The 25,292-nt window shown below is 37.2% G+C and overlaps 1 protein-coding gene across 3 annotated transcripts; it reads right to left on the bottom strand.

Moving 5' to 3' along the window:
• Positions 1-475: 475 nt before the first annotated feature.
• Positions 476-22,994, bottom strand: DNAJC15 (DnaJ heat shock protein family (Hsp40) member C15). 3 transcript variants are annotated; one of them, XM_015639911.3, is made up of 6 exons: positions 22,718-22,825; positions 16,228-16,279; positions 14,774-14,847; positions 8,091-8,167; positions 6,149-6,219; positions 476-3,068 (listed from the first exon to the last, which is right to left on the bottom strand). In XM_015639911.3, exons 1-6 carry the CDS (start codon positions 22,817-22,819, stop codon positions 2,998-3,000), a joined length of 447 nt encoding a protein of 148 aa, XP_015495397.1. In that variant the 5' UTR covers positions 22,820-22,825; the 3' UTR covers positions 476-2,997. The 3 variants fall into 3 exon arrangements, with proteins under 3 accessions (XP_015495397.1, XP_033370484.1, XP_033370487.1); XM_033514593.1 differs by lacking the exon at positions 16,228-16,279 and having other exon boundaries at positions 22,718-22,994; XM_033514596.1 differs by lacking the exons at positions 476-3,068; positions 16,228-16,279 and having other exon boundaries at positions 6,159-6,241; positions 22,718-22,994.
• Positions 22,995-25,292: the final 2,298 nt, after the last annotated feature.

Here is a 25,292-nt window from a genome sequence, read left to right as displayed (position 1 = left end):
GTTATCATCCAAGTAGAAAAACACCTGGGAATTCCCAAGCTAAGAAGTTACAGATGAACATTTTCTGAACATTAAAGCAACACAAGAAAAATGAGTCTGTTTGTACTACAGATGGACAGAAATTGCACCAGAATAAATCAACCTCTATGTACTTTTCTTACACAAAAAACATTTACCCATCTGACAAGTAAAGAAAATAGTCTCAAGAGGCTGAATATTTTTAAGGTTAAATTACCAGGCTATGTTTTTAAAAATAGTAGCATCCTGTTCTTCCTAGCCCAGTTGAGCATCAATCCAGGTGCTATTTTGCAAGGCAGTCTCCACAGACATTCCTCAGCCTGCCATGCTCACTATCAGCAACAACAAATTGAGCGGCACTTCCATGATTTGCCTTTCCCTGTCCTATATTCATCCTTCTAAGCATTACTTAGTAGGTAAAGCAAGATGTGCAAGTAAACAGACAAGAAAAAAAATGTTATTGTATATGTGATATTTTCACAACTGCTCTTTATTAGCTTCATACATTTTACAGCATTTTCCAGAGATAGGATGAGCCAGTTAAACTGCTGATTTTTTGTTAATTCATCAAATTTGTTAACTAGTCAATAGTCTGCTCTGAAAAAAAAAAATGGAGAAAGCAGAACTAGAACTCAATTTTGTTTATTTTTGTTAAGGACAATCTCATAACTGAAAGGCAGAAATAAGTGTTTCATCCAAAATAATTAGATACGAATAATTGTATCAGTAAGGAAATGACTGACAATAGGATCTCACAGAAAAAACAAACCCTCTACTTATTACAAAGACATACGAAGTCCATTTCTAAGAACAGAGCAAGAAGCCATCTTTAATGCCTTTGTTTTAACTGATACTTTAGAACAGCTCTCTGCAACACATTTTACTCAGGAAAAATAAGGTGGCTATATGAAAACCATAGCTAGTCAGCTCAAAAACATTAAGCAGAATGTTTTTACCACCTACCATTCACATAAATTTTGATTTTTCACAATGATTCATATCACAGACTCCACTTGAGAAAATTAGGAACAACACCATTTCAATTGTCTCCTCCCAAAATGAAAACTGTCATGATTTTTTCTATTTTTTGCCAATACGGACTGTTGTATCAGTGAAAATAATTATTTAACCCTAAATGTGCATTAACTGATGGCTACTCCTTTAACAAGATCCAATTAAAGCTACTGCATAGGAATCAATCATTTTCATTCAAGTTTCTTGTGTTAGATCACTATGATGCAATTGTAGTACCTGTACAGCATATGCTATTCCTAGGCAGGCTTCTCCTGGCAGTCTTTTTTATTTATCCAGTAAAATTGTGTCATATGTCTTGCCACTCTAATTGCAACAAAGTCTCTAAAGTACTTAGAATTAGTATTTTCTTTTAAGGTCAGTTTGGAATTTTTCATCTCCCTTTAATGAAAGTAAGGGAATTGTGACAAAGTGTGAGGAACCTGATAAAAAATAATACCTCTTTTTGATTCCTTTCAAGGAAAAATCCACATAATCTGAACATTCACTGCTGGATGAACTACAAATGCATGTTGTGGTGAATAAATAATTAAAGCATCCAACCTCATATTAACTGCTCTTAGCCACTTACCTCTGGGTAAATAACCTAGAAAATGGAATATGTAAATTTTGTATCTGTATCACATCAGTAAGCTGTTTGTTGTACCTCTAATGATTTGAGTTTGAATGGACACTAGAATTTTTTCAGTCTTATACTGAATGCACTAGACTGTCTATGCTCAGAAGATGTAATACAACTGCAGACAACTTACTGGTAGTAACCTGCAGCAGCCAAGCGCCCCAGATAGCACTTACCCTGAGCTGTCAATTACAACTTGTTCTCTCTGAAGTCTGAGATCCATGACTTCAGGATTCCCCAAAGACAGCACTAGATTGCTAGGATGCTATAGAAGGAGGGAGGTACGTATGCTCTGGGATATGAAGCATAATGCAGTAATGTGGGCGTTACTGAAGAACTAACCCAAGAAGTGCTCCTGGAGCCATATGCAAAGCAGGTACCCTCCTGTTTGTTCCTTGCTCTATCACTCCTACAGCAGGCTCACACAACTGGGCTAACCTAGGCAAGCTGCAGCCTGGAAAATCCATCTAAACCATGCCACATGGACCTACCTCCTTCAATCCCACTTCAATCCCATGAAAACCCTTGCAGAAAACCTCATGTTTACCCCAACTGCTAGAAATTGAACATATTCTGTGACTTGATGTAAAAGCATGTCTTAATAATTACTTGACAATTTCAGAGATCCTTTAATATGTAAAAGAAGTAACCATACCCAAGAATCCTCCTTCATAGCACCAAGCCCCATTAGCATACCTAGTAGAAGCTGCACTCTGTAGTCCTATCAGTCATTTTGTCCTGAGTTGCAGCTCTTGAACTTAAGCTCACACAACAAGCCCTACTACTTCCCAAATGAACAGATTCAAGTGTAAGGTGGTGCTGAAACTTGCCAAACCAGGTTGGTCATATTTCCTGTGACTCAATCCACTGTCACAGATTTTATGGTGACCCTAAATATAGGGTTTTTTATTTACTAATGAAGAAATAACCCTATAATAAAGACTGTTTTAAAATTTTTATTTTAAATGATCCTAAGTTCAACGAAAGAAAAAATATTGAAAAAACACAGTTAAAATAACTTTTTCAAAGCTTGTAAGGGATTATAATTCAGTAACAATACACTCAAACTGGGACAGAATCATAGAACATCTTGAGTTGGAAGGAACCCATAAGAATCATCATTCCAATTCCTTGCTCCTTGCAGGGACATAACTGTACATAACTTTACATAGCTGTAAAAGATTTCAGTTTGCTTTTCAATAATTGTAACTTTTAATTATTACAATAAATATGAACAATCAATGTTAAGAAACTGTGCAGAGTAAGCAGACATGAGAGTTATTGCACAATGGATCAGCTGAATCTCCTATGACCCAAGGCTTCAGGTTTCAGTTTTTGGCACTGGATTCCAGCAAGTCTTTTGCTTCATTTATTTTTGTTGCTAAGTAAGGTGATCCACCTGAGAAGAGAAAGGGGAAAGGAATACTCTTTACATATTAGTATTAAGTACCAAACTACCTCACTTGCAGCATCTCTATTACTCACTTTTATTACCTTTTCCTACACAAATCCTTTTGATACAAATGACATTGACAAGAAGTAAACTAATTGATAAGGAAACATAAGAAACGTAATCAAAACTGAAATCACTGTGAATAACACAGAACACCTTGTCTCAGTGAGAAGACTGGAATCTGAAATCACTACAGCCTGTGATTTAGATCTGCAGTGGGATGCTACTGCAAATGTATACAAGGTCACCTGTCCTGAACATTCACTCAAACCTAGCAGCTATTAATTCTACTCATCCTAAAAACGGAAAGGTAAAATTTTAAAATAACTTTGACAAATAATTATTGTGTGAACATCTCCTGTGTGATATGCCCAGAGTTACCAGCCAGAAACCATCACATTAAAGCTATTTAAACATGGTATGCCTTCTAACTCCTAGTGCTGAACACTGTCATTGCTCCACGCTCCATCTAACAACCTGATTACAGTTCAGCAGTCTTTTTGTGTTTGGGTTTTTTTCACTCTCCCCTTGAGCGCCAACCATCTGCCCACACTCACCAAAAACAACACTGCAAGGTCTGTATCAGTCTCTTACCACTTACTATAATACACCTATATTTTTATGTGAAAATGTGATTCCAGCAGTACTGTGCACTGCATTAGCATTTTCCAAGGCATTTGTTAATTTTTTTTTTTTTCATTCACCATCTCATTCATTCTATTAATCAGGAAAGACAATGATAGAAGAAACATGCAGAGCTAGTTGTAGACACATACAAATAAAAACGTGAGGCTTGCTTAAAGACATTTTTAGGACATTGCTTGAGGAATCCAAATCAGTACAAAGCCATTTCATAGTGTAGTAAAACTACCAGAAAAAAAAAATAAATTCCATGGTTTGGTCTTGTTTGAGTGTTCTAGTTCTAATAGATAAGCCACACTGGAAGAAAGTGAGGCAGGGCAAGGAATGCATAATGAATTGGCCATTGAAAAATTAAGTTATTTTTTTCCTTTTTTAAAATCAAGTAGCTTTGTAACAAGGAATTGGATTACTATATTGACTACTGCTTCCTTCACAGAGTAGATAAGAGGATCAAACAAACAGTAAAGACTAAAACCTGCAATAAACAATGCATTCCAAACAATTTTTAAACATGCATTGATTTGTACGTGTCTAGAATACAGGATCTTAAAGTAAATTCAAATCTGTTGGAAGTGTTTTCACTGCATTTACATCCTTAAGTGCCATATTAATTTTGTAGCCCTCCAATGAGAGGAAATTCAATCTCATGATTGCCTAAGTGTTTGTTTATAATTAAGGCAAGTCCAAAAGGTTTTTCTTTTTTTTTTTTTTCTGTGAGGAAATATTCTTTCATAAAATTTATAACTGATAGTATACAATGTATCAATATAAAAACATGTTAAAACTGAACTGTAAAGATTAATAAGCAAACATTTCAATAGTACTCTCTGGTCTTGCTATTATGCAGATTTCTATATATTTCTTATTTATTTCTAATATTTCTCTTTCCAACCGTTTGGCTCTCAGAACATACACAATGTAAAATCTGCAATTATTGCTCTTTCTTCTATCAACTCCAGGTGGCAAAATATTATTTTAAAATTACATTGTACCATTGAATATTATTTTTAAATGAACATCTGTTCTACCCACAGCCAGAAGTGATCTATACACAAGCGAACAAGCCTCTCTGTGATGCCACATGTTCAAGATTACTCCAGGCCCTCACTCTGCAGCTGAAGATATTACACAAGGTTTTTTCTACAGCCATGACAGAAGAGCTTCAGGGGCATCAAGAGGCACAAATCCCTTTAACTGGTGCTCCCACTGAGAAAATGCTCTGTCTCACCTTCATGCAGGAGGGCTCACTATATCCATCCAAACCTACAGCTAGCTGCAGGAGTATGAAAACTCTAAGAGCACAGCATTAAAATCTTTGTTAGGGTCGTTAGGATCTTTCAAACAGGAACCATCTCTTTAGATCTACTCAATATCCACATGGAGATTCACAATTCTCTCTGGCTCACATGTCCACATACTGCTGCAACAAACTTAGAAGTTCATTATTAATAAAACTTGACCTAATAGGGACTCTGGTGGTTAAGAGACTTTTGACCACTGAAATATATTAGAAATGAAGAAGAGAATTTCCTTTCTAGGTCTGAGAAGCTTATACATTATAAAAAGAGTAAAAATGAAAGTTTTAAATCAAACAAGCGGGACAGCTTTAAAACTAAACTGAGGGGTGAAGAGAGAAAAGCATGAACTCAGCACTTCCCATGGCCAGTGGTCACACTTACTTTTTCATTTTCTTAAAATGGGGTGCTGGTAGGGAGCCTGTAATTCTGTCAAAAAGATATAAAAACCCTCTGATTTCCCCTTTTGACTTTTGAAATACAGTGCAACTCTTCACCATCTGTTATTTTAAAGTAGAAACAGCAATGAACATATGGGCTTTCTTTCTCAACCAGCTGTAGTGTAGTTAAAGTTATAATAATAGCCTTTCTCTAAGATAAATTTACATTAAAATCCGGCCAGTAAAGCAACAGTGCCCAGCTTTACATTCTTTCCAAGTGAATTCCATAAAGTCTGAAATTCATCAATGATGTACTTAGTAACTGCAAAACATTTCCCCACAGAAAGTTCCTTCATGCATACAACTGGCCCGTAACAGTTCAAAACAGGAATTTTAGTTTAATGTAAATTTTTATAGCATATTTTTCCTTATTTTGAAAGAAGTTTTTGCCAAGTGTGGAAAACTGGTCCCCGAGCTCACAGTTTTAACTGAAGCAGCACAAGCACAGAAAACAACTTTAAAGAAAAATGAGTAAAACTGGTTCATAAAGCTCAGTTTATCTGAGAGAAGACACACAGAAGCTCAAGTCAATAAATAAAAAACAAATGTTTGAACTTGATGTGGTTATTTACACAGCTAGAAAATTTAAAGGATCTCATTTAAGCTTCTTCCGTTCCAGTCCTACTTAAGAAAAGTAAAAATTATTTACCTTTATCAGGATGATTCAAAATCATGATTTTCCTATGCGCAGTTCTGATTTTGTCCTTGCCAGCAGATGGACTGCAAAAACAAATTGAAGTGCTTACAAGAAATGCCAGAGCACTCATGCTAAAAATTAACAGTTTATACTGGCTTCAAAAATAATTAGAACTTGAGATTTTCACCATCTTGTGGACAAAACATAAAACTGCATCTCCGAGGAAGCAACAACAACAAAGGCATGTAAGGCAAAGAGAATGACATTTTTCAAAAGCCTGTGTATTTGACACATACAAGTAGATTTCAGGTTTTTGGAAAATGCAGTACATCTACTCATTTAAAATAAAATAATATGAGGGGGGGAAAAAATAGGATAGCCCCAGCAGTTCTAGAGTATATGTGGTTGGTTATTCTAGCATTAAATGCAGAAAACACAATTTTTCCTCCAAGAAAATAAATATCTTTATGACCAGTGACAAAACAACAAATATTTAATATTATCACATTTTGTTCTACTGTAAATATTTTTATAGCAGCTATAAATATTTTTTTCTTTCTGCTGGGGTCTGAAAAAAAAATGACTGTATGTGTTATTTTTGCAAATCTGTTCAACGTGTTACATTCAGGGACACATTGATTTACAGGTGCTACCTACCTAATGTTGTTTACTTCAATGACATACATAAAATATGTATTTGGCCTAAATTAAATACAGAATAGGTACCTTACCAGACAAACAACCACTTATGGATGCACTATGCCAACACTGTAAGGCTCTTGTATGCAAAAGGACAGTTTGAATGGTTCAGTTTTTTATAATTTGTTAGTATGCAGAAATGAATAAGTGTTTTCCACTTCAGGTGACTTCTTAATCAGTGATGATTCAATTAATTAATCTTTCTGTAGATACAGCTTGAATGCAAGGTGTCAGCCCAACTAAATTCCTGAGGTAAACAACCTTTCTAATTATTATTCTGTCACAGTGAAATTAGGGTATGTTGCAAAAATAGTTCACAGAACTGCATAAGAAAAGAATACTTCAATTGAACAGAAAGTAACCTAGAAAGTAAGAAACAAACAGAAGGTGAAAGGTCTTGGATTATATAAACACAAAACCAAAATGATTTATCACACAACTATAAATAACAATCATCTATATTTTGATTTGTAAAGCTGTTTTTAACACTAAAAAGGAAAGCTGTTATACCACATTTAGAACCTCAGATGGCCAGACCATAGCTGGGGAAAAGTGGCAATTGTATATTACAGACAATCATGAAGGTCTGCTCAAAGAAGCAACTGTGAAAAGAGGGGTTTACTTCAAATTTACTTGGTTTATGAGCTATTGCTTATCCCACAATGAGCTCTAAAGATTCTTTATCACTAGGAAAAAAAAAAAGTAATATCAAAATCACATTTTCCTTGACTCACAATCTGAGTCACACCAACGTCATGCAGCCTTCTAACATCACCAACTGGCCGAGAAGTCTATCACTGTGGTGGGAACAGCTGATATGCTGGAGAGCAGGGCTGATATTCAGAGGCACCTCAAGAGGCTGCAGGAACAGAACCCTTCACAAAATTCCACAAGGACAGGTGCAGAGCCTGGTACTTGGGATGAAGTCTCCCTTGCAACACTAGAGGCTGGGAAATGCCTGGCTGGGGAGTAGCTCAACTGAAAGGGACCCAGGGTACAGCAAGAACAATTCTCCACTGCAGTATGTTACCATGCCTTCAATCCAAACAAAAGTCACATGTTTTATGATCATTTTATTGTTTGCTTTTTAGTTTAAGCAGAGTATTAGAATAATTTCTAAGCATTTAAGTATTTTACAAAAAAAGTTTTGGTTTTAAAAAAATTGTTTCGGCAAGAGTATTCCACATTCTTGCAACATGCATCTACTTCATTCAATGCTTGCTAAAGTAAAAACATATTGATACAACACACTTACCTTACACCTAAAATAAGACTTGCTTCTCGCCTACTCATTTTCTGTTCAAATCCTCCTTTATAGTATGACGAAAAACTCTAAGAAGAAAGGGAAAAAAAGCAATAATTAAGTTCATGTTCAAGGTGCCAGGGACTAAACTGTAGTTATATGACCTCATTTAGAGCATTAAATTCATCTATAATTTATTTTGAAGGCATGGAATGACTGGAAATCAGATAATATGAAAGGACTTCTCCTAAGTGATAACACATATGAAAAACAACTTAAAAATAAATACCTGTGTCTTCACAATTTTCTATTGGTAATAAGGGATATTAATAGCTACAACCATTAAAATCCTGCCTCCAGGCAAAAAAGCCTGGAATCAAAGTACATACTAGCATGGGATGGTAGGTACAGTGCATGTGTTGGGAGGGAAAGTAGGATAATTCTTGAGAACAGCACTGGTACCATCACAAAGGAAAATGACAAAAGTGACAATACTTTGGCATCTATGGATGTTATGGACAATTACTCCAGATATTTCTACAAAGAAAGCAGGTAAAAAACCCCAACAGAGACAAGAACAGATTTCCACATGAAGGAATATTACTTCAAAAAAGTGTATCATGAGTTCTTTGAAGGAACTCTGAAAATAAACAAAAAGAAAAAAAAGAAGGCTTAGCATAAAGCCACAACCTCATTTCAGGAAACCACTGAGCTGGAGAACACTGGAAAACAGTGAAGTATATTGGGAAATCCTAAGCCTTTACATCCTTCCTTCAGAAAAAATGACTGACAACTATTAGATACAGGATCTGGGGTTAATTTTTTTAAACTCACTGTTGTATGAAACTCTATCCACTGTTTTAGGAGGGAAAGAAAAAACAGTGGGAAAAGAACATTAAAAAGGAGATGGAGATGAGAGAAAATCATTACAGCAGTTGTCATTGAGAATGGGTTGAAAGTGTATTTGTCAACCATAACTCTATTTTAAATTATGAAAAAAACCCCAACAAACTACGGAACCACCACTGATGGTTTGCAGTGATCACAATGTGAATGTTTCTGTAAGTCCCAGAGGTACCAGATGTATCTCCAAGCCTTGGGGAACTGGCACACAGAAACTGCTCAACAAGACTGAAGTTTTTTCCTCAATGCTAAACCTATCAACCGGGGGAAAATAAGTTTCTTTTGTTGCTATCAAAGGGAAGTCTGGCCCAAGAGCTGAGACTATTTTTAAGTATTCCCTTTACCCCCAAGTAAAATATGCCTGGCCCTTGAAAAAACACTCTTCTCACTAAATACAGCCATTCATATTCAGTGAGAATTTTGCCTTATGTCTACACAGGCTCTCTTATACAATTTCAAAACCATTATATAGCATTTAAAGGGCTCTGTCTGTGATATCTAAGCAAAGCCTTTAAGCTTAGGAGAGATATTCACCCAAAAGCATTGTTCAGAAATACTTCACCAATTGCTACCATAAACTCACATGCAACCACAGGAGAGATTTTTTTAGTGTGCTGTTATGATCCAAAACTAATTTTGTCTTCCTTCTTCCCAGCCCAAACCATGAATAAAGTAACCACTATGGTAACACTATTGAAAGGATAGTGGATGTGCCATGCCAACAATGAGAATCTGTGGAGCAGCCGTTTCTGTAACGACAGGGTACCAGAAGCCAGGTCTGTAATAGTGCACATGGACATGACAGGTTAGAGGGTACAACACTAAGGGAACACACAGCACTTCTCTGGTTCTCAGAAGGGAAATGATGTCAATAATTTAATGGCCAACAGCTAACACCCTTGAAGAGCAGAACTGCACAGAAATTTGCAACAATGCTCAACAATTACTACAAGCAATAGAGAAAAGTGTACTCTAACGTTCTCTGAAGTTTTTCCAGAAACAAATGTTCCCAAAACAGTCTAGGTGCATATGGCTTCCTTAATTCTTCTCTGCCCTTCAACTCTGACATACAGCTCTAATGCAGGAGAACACTAGTTTGCTATTAATGTACAGAAGAACAACATTTGAATTTTCTTTAACATAGCTTATCTCTGTTCTTGGTAGATTTTATCTAAAACACTATTTAAAATGAGAGACTAGGGAGGGATGGCTGCAGGCTTACATTCAGAAATATTTTTTCATGTTTTTAAAGCCTACTTCTTTGACACTGTTCTAACCTTAGGAAGCCTCGGTTCACCTCCAAGAGGAATGTAAAAAGAAATTCTGTTACCTCTGTCTTTTCACACACAAAAAACCCCAGTTTGTTGAATTGGTCTCCAAGAAAAAATATTTTCTTCTCACAAGTGAAGGATGTAGAAACAATAATCAATTCTTAAATTAAGATCTCCACCCTAAGCAGAATTTAAAGCAAAAGGAAATTTTCCATAAGTTTCTAATCAACTTTTTCCTGTTGGTTAGAAAAAAGAGGAAGAATCACTGAGACTTCATTTTAGGCAATACCTTGGCAAATTTCTAGCTCCCTAATGAAACCACTTTTGCATGCTATTCACACTGAAACTTTTTTTTCCTAGTTGCAAATTCTAATGGCTGGAAAGATATTTTTCTGTTACGAGAACTTGATGAACAGACAGTTCTAGACACCTGATTATTTATTAGCTCCAGCAATTGCAAAGAAAATTCTGTACTGGAAAAATCACTGAAATGAGCTCTTCATTCTTTTATATTATTTGAGGGAAGGGGAGGAGTTATCATTTAATTTACTTAATTTCCTTGCACATTATTATACTGTTTAAGAATTTATGTGAGTCCTCCTTTTTGAACAAATGCTATGAATAGGTTTGGGGCATAGGGAGGGCCAGAAAATGGCTGCACTTGCTTTGCAAACATCTATTCAGTCTTGCAAATCTTCACAAAAGCAACCAGATATGAAAATCCAATGCATAGGGACCATGACATCTCCAAGATACTTTTTCTTTCATACCACAAGGAAAGCAAAATAACTGTTTCCATGCCAGTTAAGAGACTGAAAACACCAAAACTGAGACCATACATTACATTATATGGACAAGTGAATATTTCTGGAAACTATATGTTGCTGCTCCAGGACCAATACAGTCCTCCACCAAAAAGGTAACAAACACCAGAGGAAAAAAAAAAAAAAACAAACACAAGAAAAAAACTACAACCACAAACTATTTAGATGCTGTGATATACAATTTTGCTAATATCAACTCTAATTTCCTTAACTTTAGTTAGAAAAGAAATCTTATAAAATGGACTGCATTGTTCTCTGGAAACTTTATTTTCAATTAAGGACAAGAGAGATGGCAGCTACCCTCACCTCTGAATCAAGAACTCTCTGAGTCTGAGCAGAATCAGATCCAATAAGGGAGGTGCAGTGAGAAAACGTAAAGACATGCTACAGAAGATGTCATTTTCTTATGGAACACAGAGTTTCATGGCTGTGGGATTTGAGTATTTTGACAGTTCATCTGGCCTAGAATTGCTGTTTCTGTCTTCAATATCTTCTACCTATTTGTCTGTCTGTCTTTCAATCCTCAATATCATTGATTCCACAAAGAAAGGTAATGAAAGCTACTAAAATACCTGCTTCTTTATTTCACACTTTAAGGAAATATTAATAGTATAATTAATGGCATTAATTCTGAGGAAGACAAGCCAAATAACTATTTAGGGCTATGCACCTTCTAGCAGCAACAGACTCTTCTCACTACACACAGAAACAAAACCGTGTCCCTGCCATTTGTGACACCAGTGGCAAAACTATGCTCAAACTAAAAAATCATTTCTGTGGGAGCAGGCATTATGACTCGTTTCCTCTGGTGTCCCTCTCCACTAAAAGAAAGATGGTAGAAAACTTCAAGACTAAATTACAGAAACATTTACAAATATATATTCTTAAATATGAAGTAACTATCTTAAATGAGAGGTAAAAATTAAGAATAAGAATAAAGCTGTTACTTGTCTCTGCTTATTATTTCTGACTAAGAGATTAAGTGCAGTTGTTGACTGAACACGTTACTTATTTATATAAGTAAATAGGAAATGTAAAATCCTCAAGATACAGCAAGCAGCATTTTAAATGATCACTTCATAATTGCTCGGCTTGACCTTTCCCAAGTCATTTATTAGTGAGCAGACAGAAAGAATAAACAGCATCTGTATTACCTTGTCTGATTGGGAGGGACCAACATCAGCTCTGATTTCTACTGCAAACAGAGCAGGGGATGCATTGTAAAAGAAGGAAGAGTGAGGGCATACAGAGAGAGGCAGCTACATTTTAAATAGGCAGCTTTCACAGATTCTCAAGAAAAAGGAGGCCATGAGGGACAAGGTTTCATTCTAGAAAGCTAGAATAAGCACTGAAAATTACAGTGACCAAGTTAGGTCCCTTCAAATAGCATAGAAAGCCAGCAAAGTAACACTGAGCCCAGACACTAAGGGTCATGAGATACTTTTTCCAGAAAGCACAGGAAGAAGTACCAACTGCTTGATAACCTTTGTCAGTACAGTGTAAAGGGCAATAAGCTGTCAAGAAACATGACAAAAGTGCTAATTCACAAATTATACCCAGCAGCTTCAAATTCCACAAAGTAATGTAAAACTCCTAGAAGCAGTTTGAAGAACAAGCACTTACATAGGACCTTTGCATTAAATCTTTTCTCTATTGTTTCAAAGAAAAAAATTCATTGTTAAGGGGAGAAGAAAAAAGTATTAAAAAATACAAACCAAGACAGCAGTAACTTTACAGTAGTAAAAATCAAATAAATTTGGCTAAGAATTTTAGAAGTATTTTCAATTTGGACCATGGCTGTAGAAGAAAATTATCACTATCCTCTCACAAATATAGAGCCAGCAAACCTACAAAATAAATGGCAAACAGGAAGAGAGTTTTTACTGTCTCCAGTAGAGCTCATCTTACACTGAAAACTTGCATTTTCAAGTTCAGAAATAAAATAGCAGAAGAGATATCCTACTGGAAAACAACACACAATTCCGGGCAGAAAGGCAGGATGTGAAGGCAGACAGAGGATACTGCTCCAGGGACTAAGAACACTTAGAATGCAGAAGCTCCTGGTTTGCTCTTTATGGTTGTTCATGAATTCTGCAGGAGTCAAAGTCATTGTGGTAAAAATGAGATAGGTCTGTAATGAGCTTGGCTCAGTCAGTATTGAGGGGTGCAGTTTCCTAGGAACAGACACCTCTCCGTGCAGTAGCATGTCACATTTCAATGTGTTAAAAAGAGTCACTGCCTGCTTTCTTATGTGAATGTGTCTGAATTTAGATTCTCTAGCCTATATCTACAAATGGATAGAAAAAGAATTGCTAGAGTAAAACTGCTAGGGAGGGAGGGTGAAGACTGAAGCACTCCATACTCTGAAGCCACATGTACTGCTAGCTACATATAGCAGCCCTGCAAGTCAGCCTGCATCTGTATCATCTGAAAGCAATTTAATTCACAGTACCTCAAGTCCCCTCTGTTGTTTTGGCAGGCAACTTGGGAATATCTCAAAATTATATTTTTTTTAATAGGAAAAAAAAATCTGGCATTGGTCTCACAACAGCAATGCAACAAGAGGGACAGAGAGCAAAAAGAATTTTCCAGGAGCACCGTTTCTGGCAAGCAAAAGCAAATGTGGACCAGCCCCAAAAGGACAACTGAATCTCCTCCCCAGGAAGCTTGCCTTGATCAAGCTTGTACCTTTAGCACAGGAACACCAATCACAGATGGCAAATAAATTTGGACCACAGTGTCTGTCTAGACAGGCTCTGTGCTGCAACTGGCCTAACATTAGTAGGTATAATGCTAAAATCATAGTTTAAAAAAAACTACCTTTAGTATATTTTTCAGGAAATAATAATCTGCAACAACTACTCCCTGAACGTGCTCACCCATCAGCATCCTGAAGGGAATAGCATTCTTTTGCAGTGGTTAAGTGTACACAGACTATGAACTCTGAAGGATCACACTGCTACAAGCAGACATCTATCTCATTGGGAATTACTTCAATCAAGCAGCAATGGAACACATGCATTTATTTACCAGAGGAAAACATAGCCACTGAAGCAGTAAGCAGACACTCTGAAATATTCCCTGTATATGCATCCCCCACAACACTCTACTTCCTGATTTTTCACCTCATTATTGTATTTTTTAACAAACAGGGCAAAACCAAAGAACAAAAACCTGGTTGAAAGTTCAAATTAGCTGGGGAACAAGAAAAAGACAACTCATATGTTAACCAGCACATAAGCGCTCCCATCTCCATGGCAACCCATCCTAGAAGTTAATCAATTTGTCTTCTTGATTTTTAACACTGTATCTAAAATACTAAATTCTTTCACTTTTAGCTGCTGGAAATGAAACTGCATGTCATCACTTTGCAGTATTTAGGAATTAGTGACTTTCTCACAGCGTACTTGAACAATTTATCTTTATACTTACTAGTAAAGGGTTCTAAAACAAGGAATATCAGCAGAAAAAACTACAACTGTTTATCACACTCATAAACATCGTTTGATACAGCTTCATCCACAGGGATTTAAAATATAGCAGACAGCATGCCAGAACTGACACAGTAGGGTGCAGCCCTATCCTAGGAAAAAAATTATCTACCTGGCACTTAACTTTATTTAACATAAAACGTCTCCTTTCTGAATACTTGAAATACAAAATCATAAATTTAGCATGAAGTAGTATCTAAACTTACAGAAGTTGAAATCCTCTTTGCTGCTTCTGTAATTGTCTGCTCCAATGGTTTCCAAACACGGAAAGCATAACGACCTGAAAAAGATGGAGGTTAAATAAAATATTCACTGAAATGCAAAAATAAAAAAAAAATCAACCCACAAACAAGCTCCAACTTATGTCCATCAGCTTACAGCAGAAAGAATTTTGGTTTAAAAAAAACCCTGACTATTGGGAGAGGGAGAATTTTTAGTTTACTGCATCTAAAAACCTAGTCCTGGACTGCGAAGATCCATTGTGTTTACTCACTATTTAACTCACTAATAAATAGTTTTAAATACATTTCAATATGGTAAATGAAGATATCTCCTTGTGAACTTTAAGAAAAACAGTGGCTTGAAACATTAGCTTTTGGAATACATTATTTATTAAATACTGTTCAAAGGTTATGTCTTCAAAAAAAGAAATCCATGTACTACACATTTCTTGCTGTGATGCTGTATGCTTAATTACACACCTTGTACATGCTGCATTTTTAATTTTGTTGCAAAAAGATGATCTTTTGGGATTCAGAACCATTCAACTCCCCACTAGCAATGAATGCCTATAGCTAGGAAAGACTGGAGGGATTCCTGTAAGGCTGTGTTCCCAGAAGTACAAAGCAGGTCTATCAATACCAGAATCAAGACTTATGCCATGTTATTGGAGGATTTTCCATGCAAATCCTCTCTTCTTATTAACTATTCTTTAGCAATGTAACTTACTATTATACACAGTAGAAAAACTATTTATAAAATGTGGCTCTGCTTCATTCAAATAGCATCTCACACTCATTCTTAAAACACATATTGTGTTTGTAAGTTTTAGCGATCTAAGCATGTGCCTATGTTAACACAGAATTTAAAACCACATTAGAGTATCTCTGTTGAAATGTTGTGATGTACCATTACTTCACTCTCTTCTTAGTGCTTTCTGTTAACCATTATTTTGTGTTAAACTCATGCCCTGTGTTCAAACTAGAACCTATTTTTCAGAGTAATAAACAATGTAGTATGGAAACAGTTAGTATGATAAATCACTATAGTCACTAAAACCTTTTATTTTCTTCTATTTCAATTTGTAGAGCATCACCTTCACATCACAGCATCTTGTTGTACTCTTCCGTACTAAAGGGCCTCCACATTGCAGTATGTTATTAAGTAAATAAACTTTTTGCCTTTTATTTTGCAGACAAAAAGCAGATGGAGCATTTTAGCTGCTGTCAAAAAAATTACCTTCTTTAGAGCTTTCTTCACCTTCTTCAAAAATAATTTCGGAATTTATGACTTTGAAGGGACAGGAACTGTAGGTGGACATAATTTTCCATAGTACTCTCAAGTAACCTTTCCACTTTCCACTATTTATATTCATAAAAACTTCCTTAACCCTTTCAGAAACTGCATCACAAGTGAGAGTTCCACTGGTAATTTACCTTACCTGCAAATGCAAAAGTTGCAACACCAAGCCCAAGTGCTATCATAGTCCTGGCCTAAAGCAGAGAAACAGGAATCAGAATAACAAGCAACTCCTAATTTGGTATATACATACCCTTTACTGTAACAATGAGTATTTCTGATGTCTGATGTGGACATTTCATTTATAACTTATGGAAGGGATCAAAGTAAGTTCTGTATTCCACAGGCTACATTAGATTTTATAGTTCATTATATTAACCCACACCAATACATCAGGTTTAACTTGAAGTACCCACTAGCAAATCAGTGAAATTACATTAAAAGCATCTAATAGTATGCACTGATAAAAACACAAGGCACACAACCATACAGGATTACTCAAAATTACTTTTGCAGACTAGTTCAATACAGTACATAACAAAATATCAGTTTATTACAAAAACATGAAGAACTAACTCAAAACTCCCACATCAGGTGTATGTATTTTCCTACGCAGTGCTTGAAAAAGTCGGGCAAGACTTTTTCAAGAAGGGTAAGAAGTATCCCTGTGTTGATGAAGAAGCTGATGAAAGGCATGAAGTACACCTTGAAGAAAGGCCTGATTTCTCACATGTTTGCAGAATTCAGGAAAGGTAACAAGCTCTCCACTTCTGAAAAGCCTCCATGTAATCTTTGAAACAAAGGAAATAAACATCTGAGGCATTACCTGTCTTATCATATGACAGTTCAATAATGCCTTGAATTTTCCCCTGGGAAACCTGAGAAATCAGATTAGGTTTATCTTGAATTCAAAACATAATGGCAGTAAAAATGCTTTTATCATGAGACTATCTCTTCTATATATGACTTACTTCCACAATTATCCCATAACTGGTTTATACGTTTTATACAAGCAATTCTGACAGAAGGATTTTAAAGCTCCAACTTCAATATGAATGCCCTAATAACAGCATCTGGAGCCAAAATGCCTTTGCCACTAAGGTTTCTGGGGCTAAAATACTCTGGTTTTGATTGTACCCTACCTCATTTCTAGACTGTGGGACCAGGGGAAGAGTTCAGAACTACTGTTTTCAAAGCCTTCCTAGAGGTGGCTTAGTAGGGCCTAGATCATGGGTTGGCAACTTGCCCAGCAAACAGGCAGCTGTGCAAAATGCAGGCACTGCCCTAATGCTCAGTGGCTCCTACAGCTTTGGCTGCGAACTCAGGACAGAAGTCACAGCCTCCTCTGAGGTCTCCAAGAAGCAGCTGTACTCCTCTGGATCTAGCATCTGTTTGCTGCAGATTTTAACTAAGTACCTACATCCCACCTACCTGAGGGGGAATTCTTGCCTTAGAAATTTGCCTATACATTTAGGCAAATATTACATTTAGGCATATATATTACATATAGTAATATATTAGTATATGTAATTAGTATATGTAATATTACATATACTAATATTACATATTAGTAATCTAGCTCTTCCATTTCAGTGTAGTCTTCAGTCTCAATATTAGCATTCATTTCTGAATGTAAAAATAATGTAGTAGCTTTATGTCTGTTGTTCCTTTCAGTTCCACAAAATTTCCTCTCATCTTTTCCCCAGGAAAAAGTTTAAGCATGTTATCGTAAATGTTAGATGATGTAGAATTGTGAAGCATACAGTTCATCTCCTCACTAAACTAAAACTCTTTTCATTTCTTCTCACAAATCAGATTTCCCAGGCTCTCAATATTCAAACATTCAAAAAAAATTCCTTCACTTGGACACGAACCACAGACAGCGACCTTTCTGGAAACAGCACAACCCTATAGGAATTCCATATTATTCTGTCCTGTGGTTTGTGGCCGTGGATTAATATTCAAGAGTTTCCCCGACTTATTTATACTGACAGCAAGAATCTTTTACTAAGTGGTTACAGTCAATTAAGAGCTCAACAATGTGTGAAATAGATGATGCTGGAAAAAAAAAAAAAAAAAAAAAAAAAAAAAAAAAAAAAGATTAGCCTGTGATTGTCCAAATTAAGTTATACTTCCTTTGCCACCAGAAAGGTGGTTGTGGTTTAAGTCAGCAGTTTACAAGACACGCAGGCTCCAACAAGGCATTAGCAGCAGACATCTCATGCTCATGACAGGCAAGACCAAGCAGAGACAAATAAATAATAGCAAAATTCTATCAGCTCAGTGTAGAAGTAGCTAAAGTGTTTTTGCACAAGGGAGCACAATGTAGAGACCCCTGAGGGCCTTTGACAGAGTCGGCCATGTCTGCTGGAATGCTACAGTCCAATCTCAGTGGAAAGCACCAACAGCTGCTGGAAAGCTACTGTTGCCAGGAATACAGCAGGTAAAAACAAATCATGGCAGCAGCCCCTGAATAGAAGCTGGATGCAGGATCAAGGGGAAAATGAAAACAAGACAGAAAACTTCATAGAAGCAGTACAAACCTCAAGCCAGAGAGGAATGAAAGGCTGTCCACACATTTAAGTAAGGTACAGGCAACAAAAAATCTTGAGAAATACTGGTTTATGGTAACTCAATGTATTTGCATTATAAGCATTTTAGAGAAGAGTCTCTTGCCACATATTAGCACATAAGTGCTAACTTGACACATCAAAGCATCTTGAATGTTTGTTATATACATGCATTCTAACCATATATGTGTGATAAAAATGGAATTTGGATCAGTGTGAGATTGCAGGTTTGGCTTTTTCTTTACACAGACTCTCATAAAAACAGTGGCAACTTCAAGTACTAACCAGTAAATTCTTTAAGTCCAACTTGACTCAGTTTCCTTTTCCATGCTCACTCAACTCAGTTGAATATTTAAAAGAATCCGTCAAGGTTAGCCTGGTGCTTTGAAATGTAAAGTCCAAAGCTTTAATTAAATGAACTCCTTTCACGTCAATATTAAATGAAAGCAACTCACTCTCTCTGTGGAAGGCAGCAGTTCATTTACAGCATGCTAATACAAATACCACCATGATCATTTTTGTCTCCTATTGCTTGAAACTGCACTTCATAAGGGATAAATAAATAACTACATACACACTGACTTTCAATTATGACAGAATTGACCTTCCTCCCCCTCCAAAAATGCTGTTAAGAAAGCTCTAAGATGTGGATTTTAAATGAAATCATTATGTTAAGATCCAAGAGGGAAATATAAAGAAATAGAATATTAAAAACTAACATCTGTCCCTTTCTTTATTCAATGAATCAGCTCCCAAAGGTTAGTCATCAACTCCACGCTATTCTGCTGATCTCAGTATTTTAATTTTACTATGTAATTCTGTCTTCAGCAACAAACCCTGTTAAAGGAAACTAATGAAAAAGTTATGCTAAATCCGTAAAACCTGAATTTTCTTAATCCTTTTCAGATATGATTATAAGAAAACACAAGCATTAGAAACACAACTACAAGACCTGATTTACCTAAGCATTTGGCAAACAAAAGAGATAAAGCATATTAACACACAGTATGTTGGAGAACAGAGCTTTTCTGCCTATTCCTTTAATTCTCCAATAGCCTTAACTTTTTAGCAGAAGAAACAGGTGAGGATGAGATATTATTTTTGCAAATCCTCAATGCAAGGTGCCCTTGTAACTTAAAAATACCCAAAAAAAAAATTACATATGTAATTCTTAGCATTAGAGCATCTATGAAGTAAAAAAAGTTAAATATAAAAACAAAAAGAGAATTTCAAATGCATCATTTTAAAACTTCAGCACAACACTCTTACATCTGACAATGGGCTGCAAATGCTAATGCTTTCCAAATGTTAAAACCTATCTGCCTGCATGGGATTTAGATTTTATACTGGTTCTTCTACCACAGCCTGTGGAACACCCTTCTCAGTCAAATTAAAAATATTTTGCTCTCCTCACCACTAAGTTTCACATACACAGCAGGAGCCCTACAGTCATTTGCCTCAGAAACCTACAGTGAGCAGAACAGAATAAAAAGTAGAGAGAAAATAATAATTTGTTTTCACGGGTTGAACGACATTTTGCAATTAATCCACGGTTAATCATGGACCAGCAAAATAGGAAGTATGTAGCTATATTCACATAAATACACAAGTACATATTGCTTAACTAAAATTTTTCACTGTTTGGTTGGTTTGTTTGTTGTGGGTTTTTTTTTTAGTTCTGTACACTGCCAAGAAGTAGGAGACACAAGTATATTAGCAAAGTGTACAAAAATATTTCTGCAAATAGATATTCCCCTAAATAAAAATTATTGACTTGAAATCTAAATGATTGTTTGGTATGGAAGATAGAATAATGCTTCAATTCCTCAGAAGAGTTGCTACAGTTTATTGGAATACCGCTCTAGAGCAAACCACCTTACTAACACTATATGGAGGCATTTTGAAGTGGGATTATATTATAAAATCTGTGCAACTGATTTGATTTCATAATCTAGTATTTTCCCCCTAGTCTTGTCCTTCCTATGAAATTTAATTTGTTTTCCAATTGTGAATTAAAAGTAATTTCAGCTAGATGCTGTTTTCCATACTGACACAATTCTCACGTCATTTTGTGTCCTTTAATTTACAGCAACCTTTTTGGTTTGTACATAAAAGCTACCGCTACAGTTCCAGGTGTTTTTTTCAAATGAAATTGAATCAGAGCAAGATTCACTAATAGAAAAATTACAATAAGGTATTCAAATCAATCTTCTTCAGTATGTATTAATTAACAAAGGCTCCTATGGATGATCTTTGAGGATGCTGCTGCTCTTCCATTGCTCCAAATTCTTTTGTAATACAACCACAAGAATAAATGTGACCCTGATCAAGTGACTTTCAGCTAATAACCTGGACTAAAGAATAAATTTCTATAGAAAACTGTAGATGTCCAGATTTAGTCCTCTAAAGACCCACCTCAGTCTTCAGACCTCAGTAAGAACATGACAATACTCACAACAAAGCAAGCCACGCTAACTCCAAATGCAACTTTTATCCCAGACAGGTAAGAAGGCCCAAACACTAGACAAAATTCTAGGAGTTCCCTGCTAGCATTCCACAGGGAGAACAGCCATAACAATAAGGAGTTTCAGAGACAGCTTCTTAAGATTACTTACTTGCTGTTAAATACATAAGAAGACTCTTCTATGGAAAAAAAAAAAAAAAAAAAGTCCTAGACTGTAGTAACAATGAATAAATAACTTAGAGAACTGTGATTTTTAAAACTGTGTTTTAAAAAAGTAGAAATATTGTAGAGTCAACTCCACATACACAATTAGGTTAGGCAAGTAAGACTTTTAAGCCATTTAAAAAATGTGAAAATTTCACCATCTGGGCCTTTAAGCCGTGTGTTTTTCCCAATCATCTTTTTCAATGGGAACTCACAGTTCTCTGAACTAGCTGAAGTGGCAGGAATGAAAAAGTGGGAGAAAGTCCCAGCATCCTTTCCTCGAGAGCACGATGCAGCATAGGAAACTTTGGAGACACTCTGCCTCCACCCAGCCTTTCCCACGTGAGAATTACTTTTCTGAAACAGAGCTCTACAAAACCTTCAAGACTCAAACCTGCCAGTGTAGTAACATTTTCACAGTGGGTGAAAACACGTCAGGGATCACATTTTCATGGCAGGGAACAAATTTTCAGCCTTGTTTGCATATGCTCAGGCTGAAGTGCTCCCATGATTTGCTGTGGAAGCCCAGAATATAAGGAGCTAATGTGCATGTTCCAAACATCCATTGGCTGTGGAGCCAACCAAGGACTCTTGGTAGTGACAGACAAGAACTGCTGGTAATCACCAAGGGTTGCTGGTATTAACATGCCCTGGGAAAGAACAAGATGTGTCTGGAGAAGCGGGGCATGCAGAGGTAGGGCAGTGCTTTTCCTTGTTCTAGTTCCTGGAGATAAAACACAGCACAGTACAGTACAGTGCAAGGATGAGGCCAAGTGGGCACAGACTGCATTGGGGGATCAAGACCACCAAAGACCTCCCAAGCTCTCCAGCCTGCTTCCAGAACTGGGAAGAAAGCAAGAAATCTGTCCTCTTGGCAGAGAAAACATATCCATAAATGTAACCCCAGGCACCCCCAAGACATTTCATCAGCTGAACTGAGGCTGGAACCAGGACTGGGTGATCTCGATTACTCTCTTTTTTTCTCTCACTTTTCCTCTCTTTCTTTTTGTCTTTCTATTCTTCTTTAATTCACATCTTCTTTTCTCTCTTCCCTTTCACCCTACCCCTTTATCCATAACTCGCTGCCGTGTCCTTACGCAGTAGGTCAGAGCGAACATTTCCACGCCGTGTTACGCATCGATACAACTGTGACACAACTTTCTGATTGTGGACCCCCTGCCTTAAGTCGATCCTGGGACCACGAGCATTTACGAACCTCGTGTGCCCCCTTCCCCTCACGGCTGGCACGCCACGCCTGCTGCACGCGCGGCACCGAGCCAAGCCCCCTCTGTCCCCCAAGCTCCCTGCCCGGCCTGCAGGGCAGCGCAGAACGGGTGAGAACGGGGCACAGCGGCCCCACGGCCCCGGGGGTGGGGGTCCCGCCATGCGCTCACCAGCCCCCGGTCCAGCTCGGCTTGGCCCTTGCCGGCGCCCGTAGGGGCCCGGGCGTACTCGGCGTAGCGCAGGCTCTCGGCGGAGGCCGCAGCGCCCTCCATAATGGCGAGAAGAGGAGCGAACACTACGGGTCGGCCGGAGGGACAAACAAGCGCGGCAGGACGGAGCGCGAAGCGCCTCATCCCTTGTGGCTAAGGCAGGCGCGCCGCGAGCCGGGATAAGTGGGAAACGGAGCGATAAGGGATAATCAAATGTAGACATTAGGGATAATTAATGCATTAACAAACAGATCAAGAAAACATTCAGGCCACACGGAAATTATTCGTGCCCATCTTCAGGAGACAGGATTTTAGAAAGGAGGTGGGGGGTGATACGTAAAGGAAAGGATAACGCGTAATTAATCTGAGGGAAGAAAAAATAAACTTCTAAAAATGCATTTTAAAATTCACATGCTTGCACCTCAGCTGATGTCTGTAAATGTTTCATTGTGTTTGTACTTTCACTCCCAGCAAATGCTGCCACTTTGAATCGTAGTTCACCCTTCTGGAAGTTCTCCTCGTCCGGCGCCTCCCTGTGCAGAAGTTGTCCATCGCCTTTCGTCCTGGACCACAATCAGTAAAATGCTCAGCCCCGTGTCCGTACAGCAGTGAAGGCTCTTCCATTGCGCTGCTTTTCCTTCCCTCCTGCCTGGTAGCGCTGGCGATGGAATTGGATTATCTGCGGGCTGCTAAGCGGTGTGACTGGACAAAAAGAGTTACTCTTCTTACCTCCTATTTCAAAAGACGATTGCTCTTCTGAGCATCTCCTAAGTATCTTTTTTAAGTACCATAGAGGCGAGCTGACTACATTCAGCATTTCATTAACCTTAGAAAGACGTATAAATGTAACTTTCTACTGAACAGAAGTCACAGTAAGTTGCATGATGATCCATTTGTGAAGAAATGCATTCATTTTCACTTCTTCAGTGGACATATAGCATACAATCATGTGTGATTAATTCTTTTAAACCTTCAGTGGAATTGGATTTGTCAGAAACTTAAAACTTATCTTAGAATCAATAAAAATGTCCCCAACTAATTTTTTTTTTATTAATTTATTTGCATAGAACTGATGCAGAATAGTATGTCACTTGCTACTTTCTTGATGAACAAACACAGCTTAAAAAACAATAAATTGAAAGTTTTGGAATTTAGGGTCTCTTCCTTATCCTTTAGGATCTCTGAGACTCCTGAACAGGTCAGATTCGCTTCTCATTAATCCAATGCTGTAATTCTGCTATTTTGCCCAAATACTACTGTCTCTTGGTCAGAGCAGCCAAGTTCTTCCTCCTTTTTTGGCATCAAATCCAGAAAAGCATCTGCCCTTGACAGGTGCTTGATCACCTTTGGAAAGAAATTATAATCTATGAATTCAGGAAATATTTTATGTCATTGTAAGAGCAGCAAAATTGGACTCTTAAAGATACTGGGTCATAATATGGTCCATACAAATACATCCAGGCATGCTGTTAGATGGAGAACAGTGCTCAAAACATCTTTTTCATATCACCAGGCACACTACTGCTGCTGCTTTCCGGACAGAGAGCCACAGGAAGCGTATTGATTACTCAGAGAAAACCAGATAATCAACAGGAGGAAAATGTATCTCCTGCCAGGAGTGAAACAGTGTAGTTTGTTTTCCTTGGAAGCAAGGAGGGGAGGAATGAAAGCAGCTGGGTCTTTGGTTATGGTTCTCTCCCGAAGCTCCTCTCAGCGTGGCACAGCTGTGTGCTACGTTATGCACAGGATGGTGCTGGTAGAGACAATCTGTCCATTACTATTTAATTCAATCCTAAACACTGGTATGTTCCAGCATATTGTCACTATTAATGTGTAGCAATGTTGTCCAGATTTATGCCATTGAAGTTAATTGTCTGCATACTTTTCCTATAAATTATTTTCCTAAACAGTCTGTGCTACAGTATTCCATGTTGCAGTCAGGATCCACGCTGGCAAGAGTCTCTGTCAGGAATGAAGGAGAATCTAGAAATGGATATCAGGTTAAATCTTGTGAAATTGATAACAAGGAGCATGTGTGTGTTTGGGATTTTTAGCACTGAGAATTTCCTAAGAACCTGTAAATGTTCCTAGGAAAGAACATTTCACCCGATCAGTGAAATTAGAATGGCAGGCACCAAAGTTTCATCCTAAAGATTAAAAGTTTCTGAGGTCAGGCAGAGAAGAGAGTATAATTGAAAGTTATCAAGGAAATCATGAGGCATATCATATAAAACTGGAAAAGTCAGTACTTGAGCCTTGCTGAATTGTCATGTGCATACAAATGAATGAAGAATAAATCTTCCCAGCCAGTATTAGAAGTTGGAAGAGTTAATTCTCCTGCAAGCATTTGAGTATTTAATTACCACAATATACTATAAAAGTAAAAAGAGGCATGAGCTGTGGACTTCTACTGATTTTTTTAGGTAACGTATTTGGAAACAACACAATAAAGAATGTAATGTTCTTTCTAGACACTATAATTGTCTGTATGACACCTTTGGTTGACTAGGTACCACAAAGTAGTATATTATATAAA

The sequence above is a fragment of the Parus major genome, chromosome 1 (assembly GCF_001522545.3).
Source record: "Parus major isolate Abel chromosome 1, Parus_major1.1, whole genome shotgun sequence".
Classification (NCBI taxonomy): Eukaryota; Metazoa; Chordata; class Aves; order Passeriformes; family Paridae; genus Parus; species Parus major.
This window is presented reverse-complemented; position numbering and strand designations above follow the sequence as displayed.

What these genes read in the sequence shown, in the direction of transcription:
- DNAJC15 (XM_033514593.1), bottom strand. Translation starts at nt 22,979, where the DNA reads ATGTCTACATTTGATTATCCCTTATCGCTCCGTTTCCCACTTATCCCG. An exon ending in AGTCTTATTTTAGGTGTAAG is followed by an intron (nt 6,220 to 8,090) that starts GTAAGTGTGTTG and finishes TTGTTTTTGCAG; the next exon opens with TCCATCTGCTGGCAAGGACA. An exon ending in TTTGAATCATCCTGATAAAG is followed by an intron (nt 3,069 to 6,148) that starts GTAAATAATTTT and finishes TTCTCTTCTCAG; the next exon opens with GTGGATCACCTTACTTAGCA.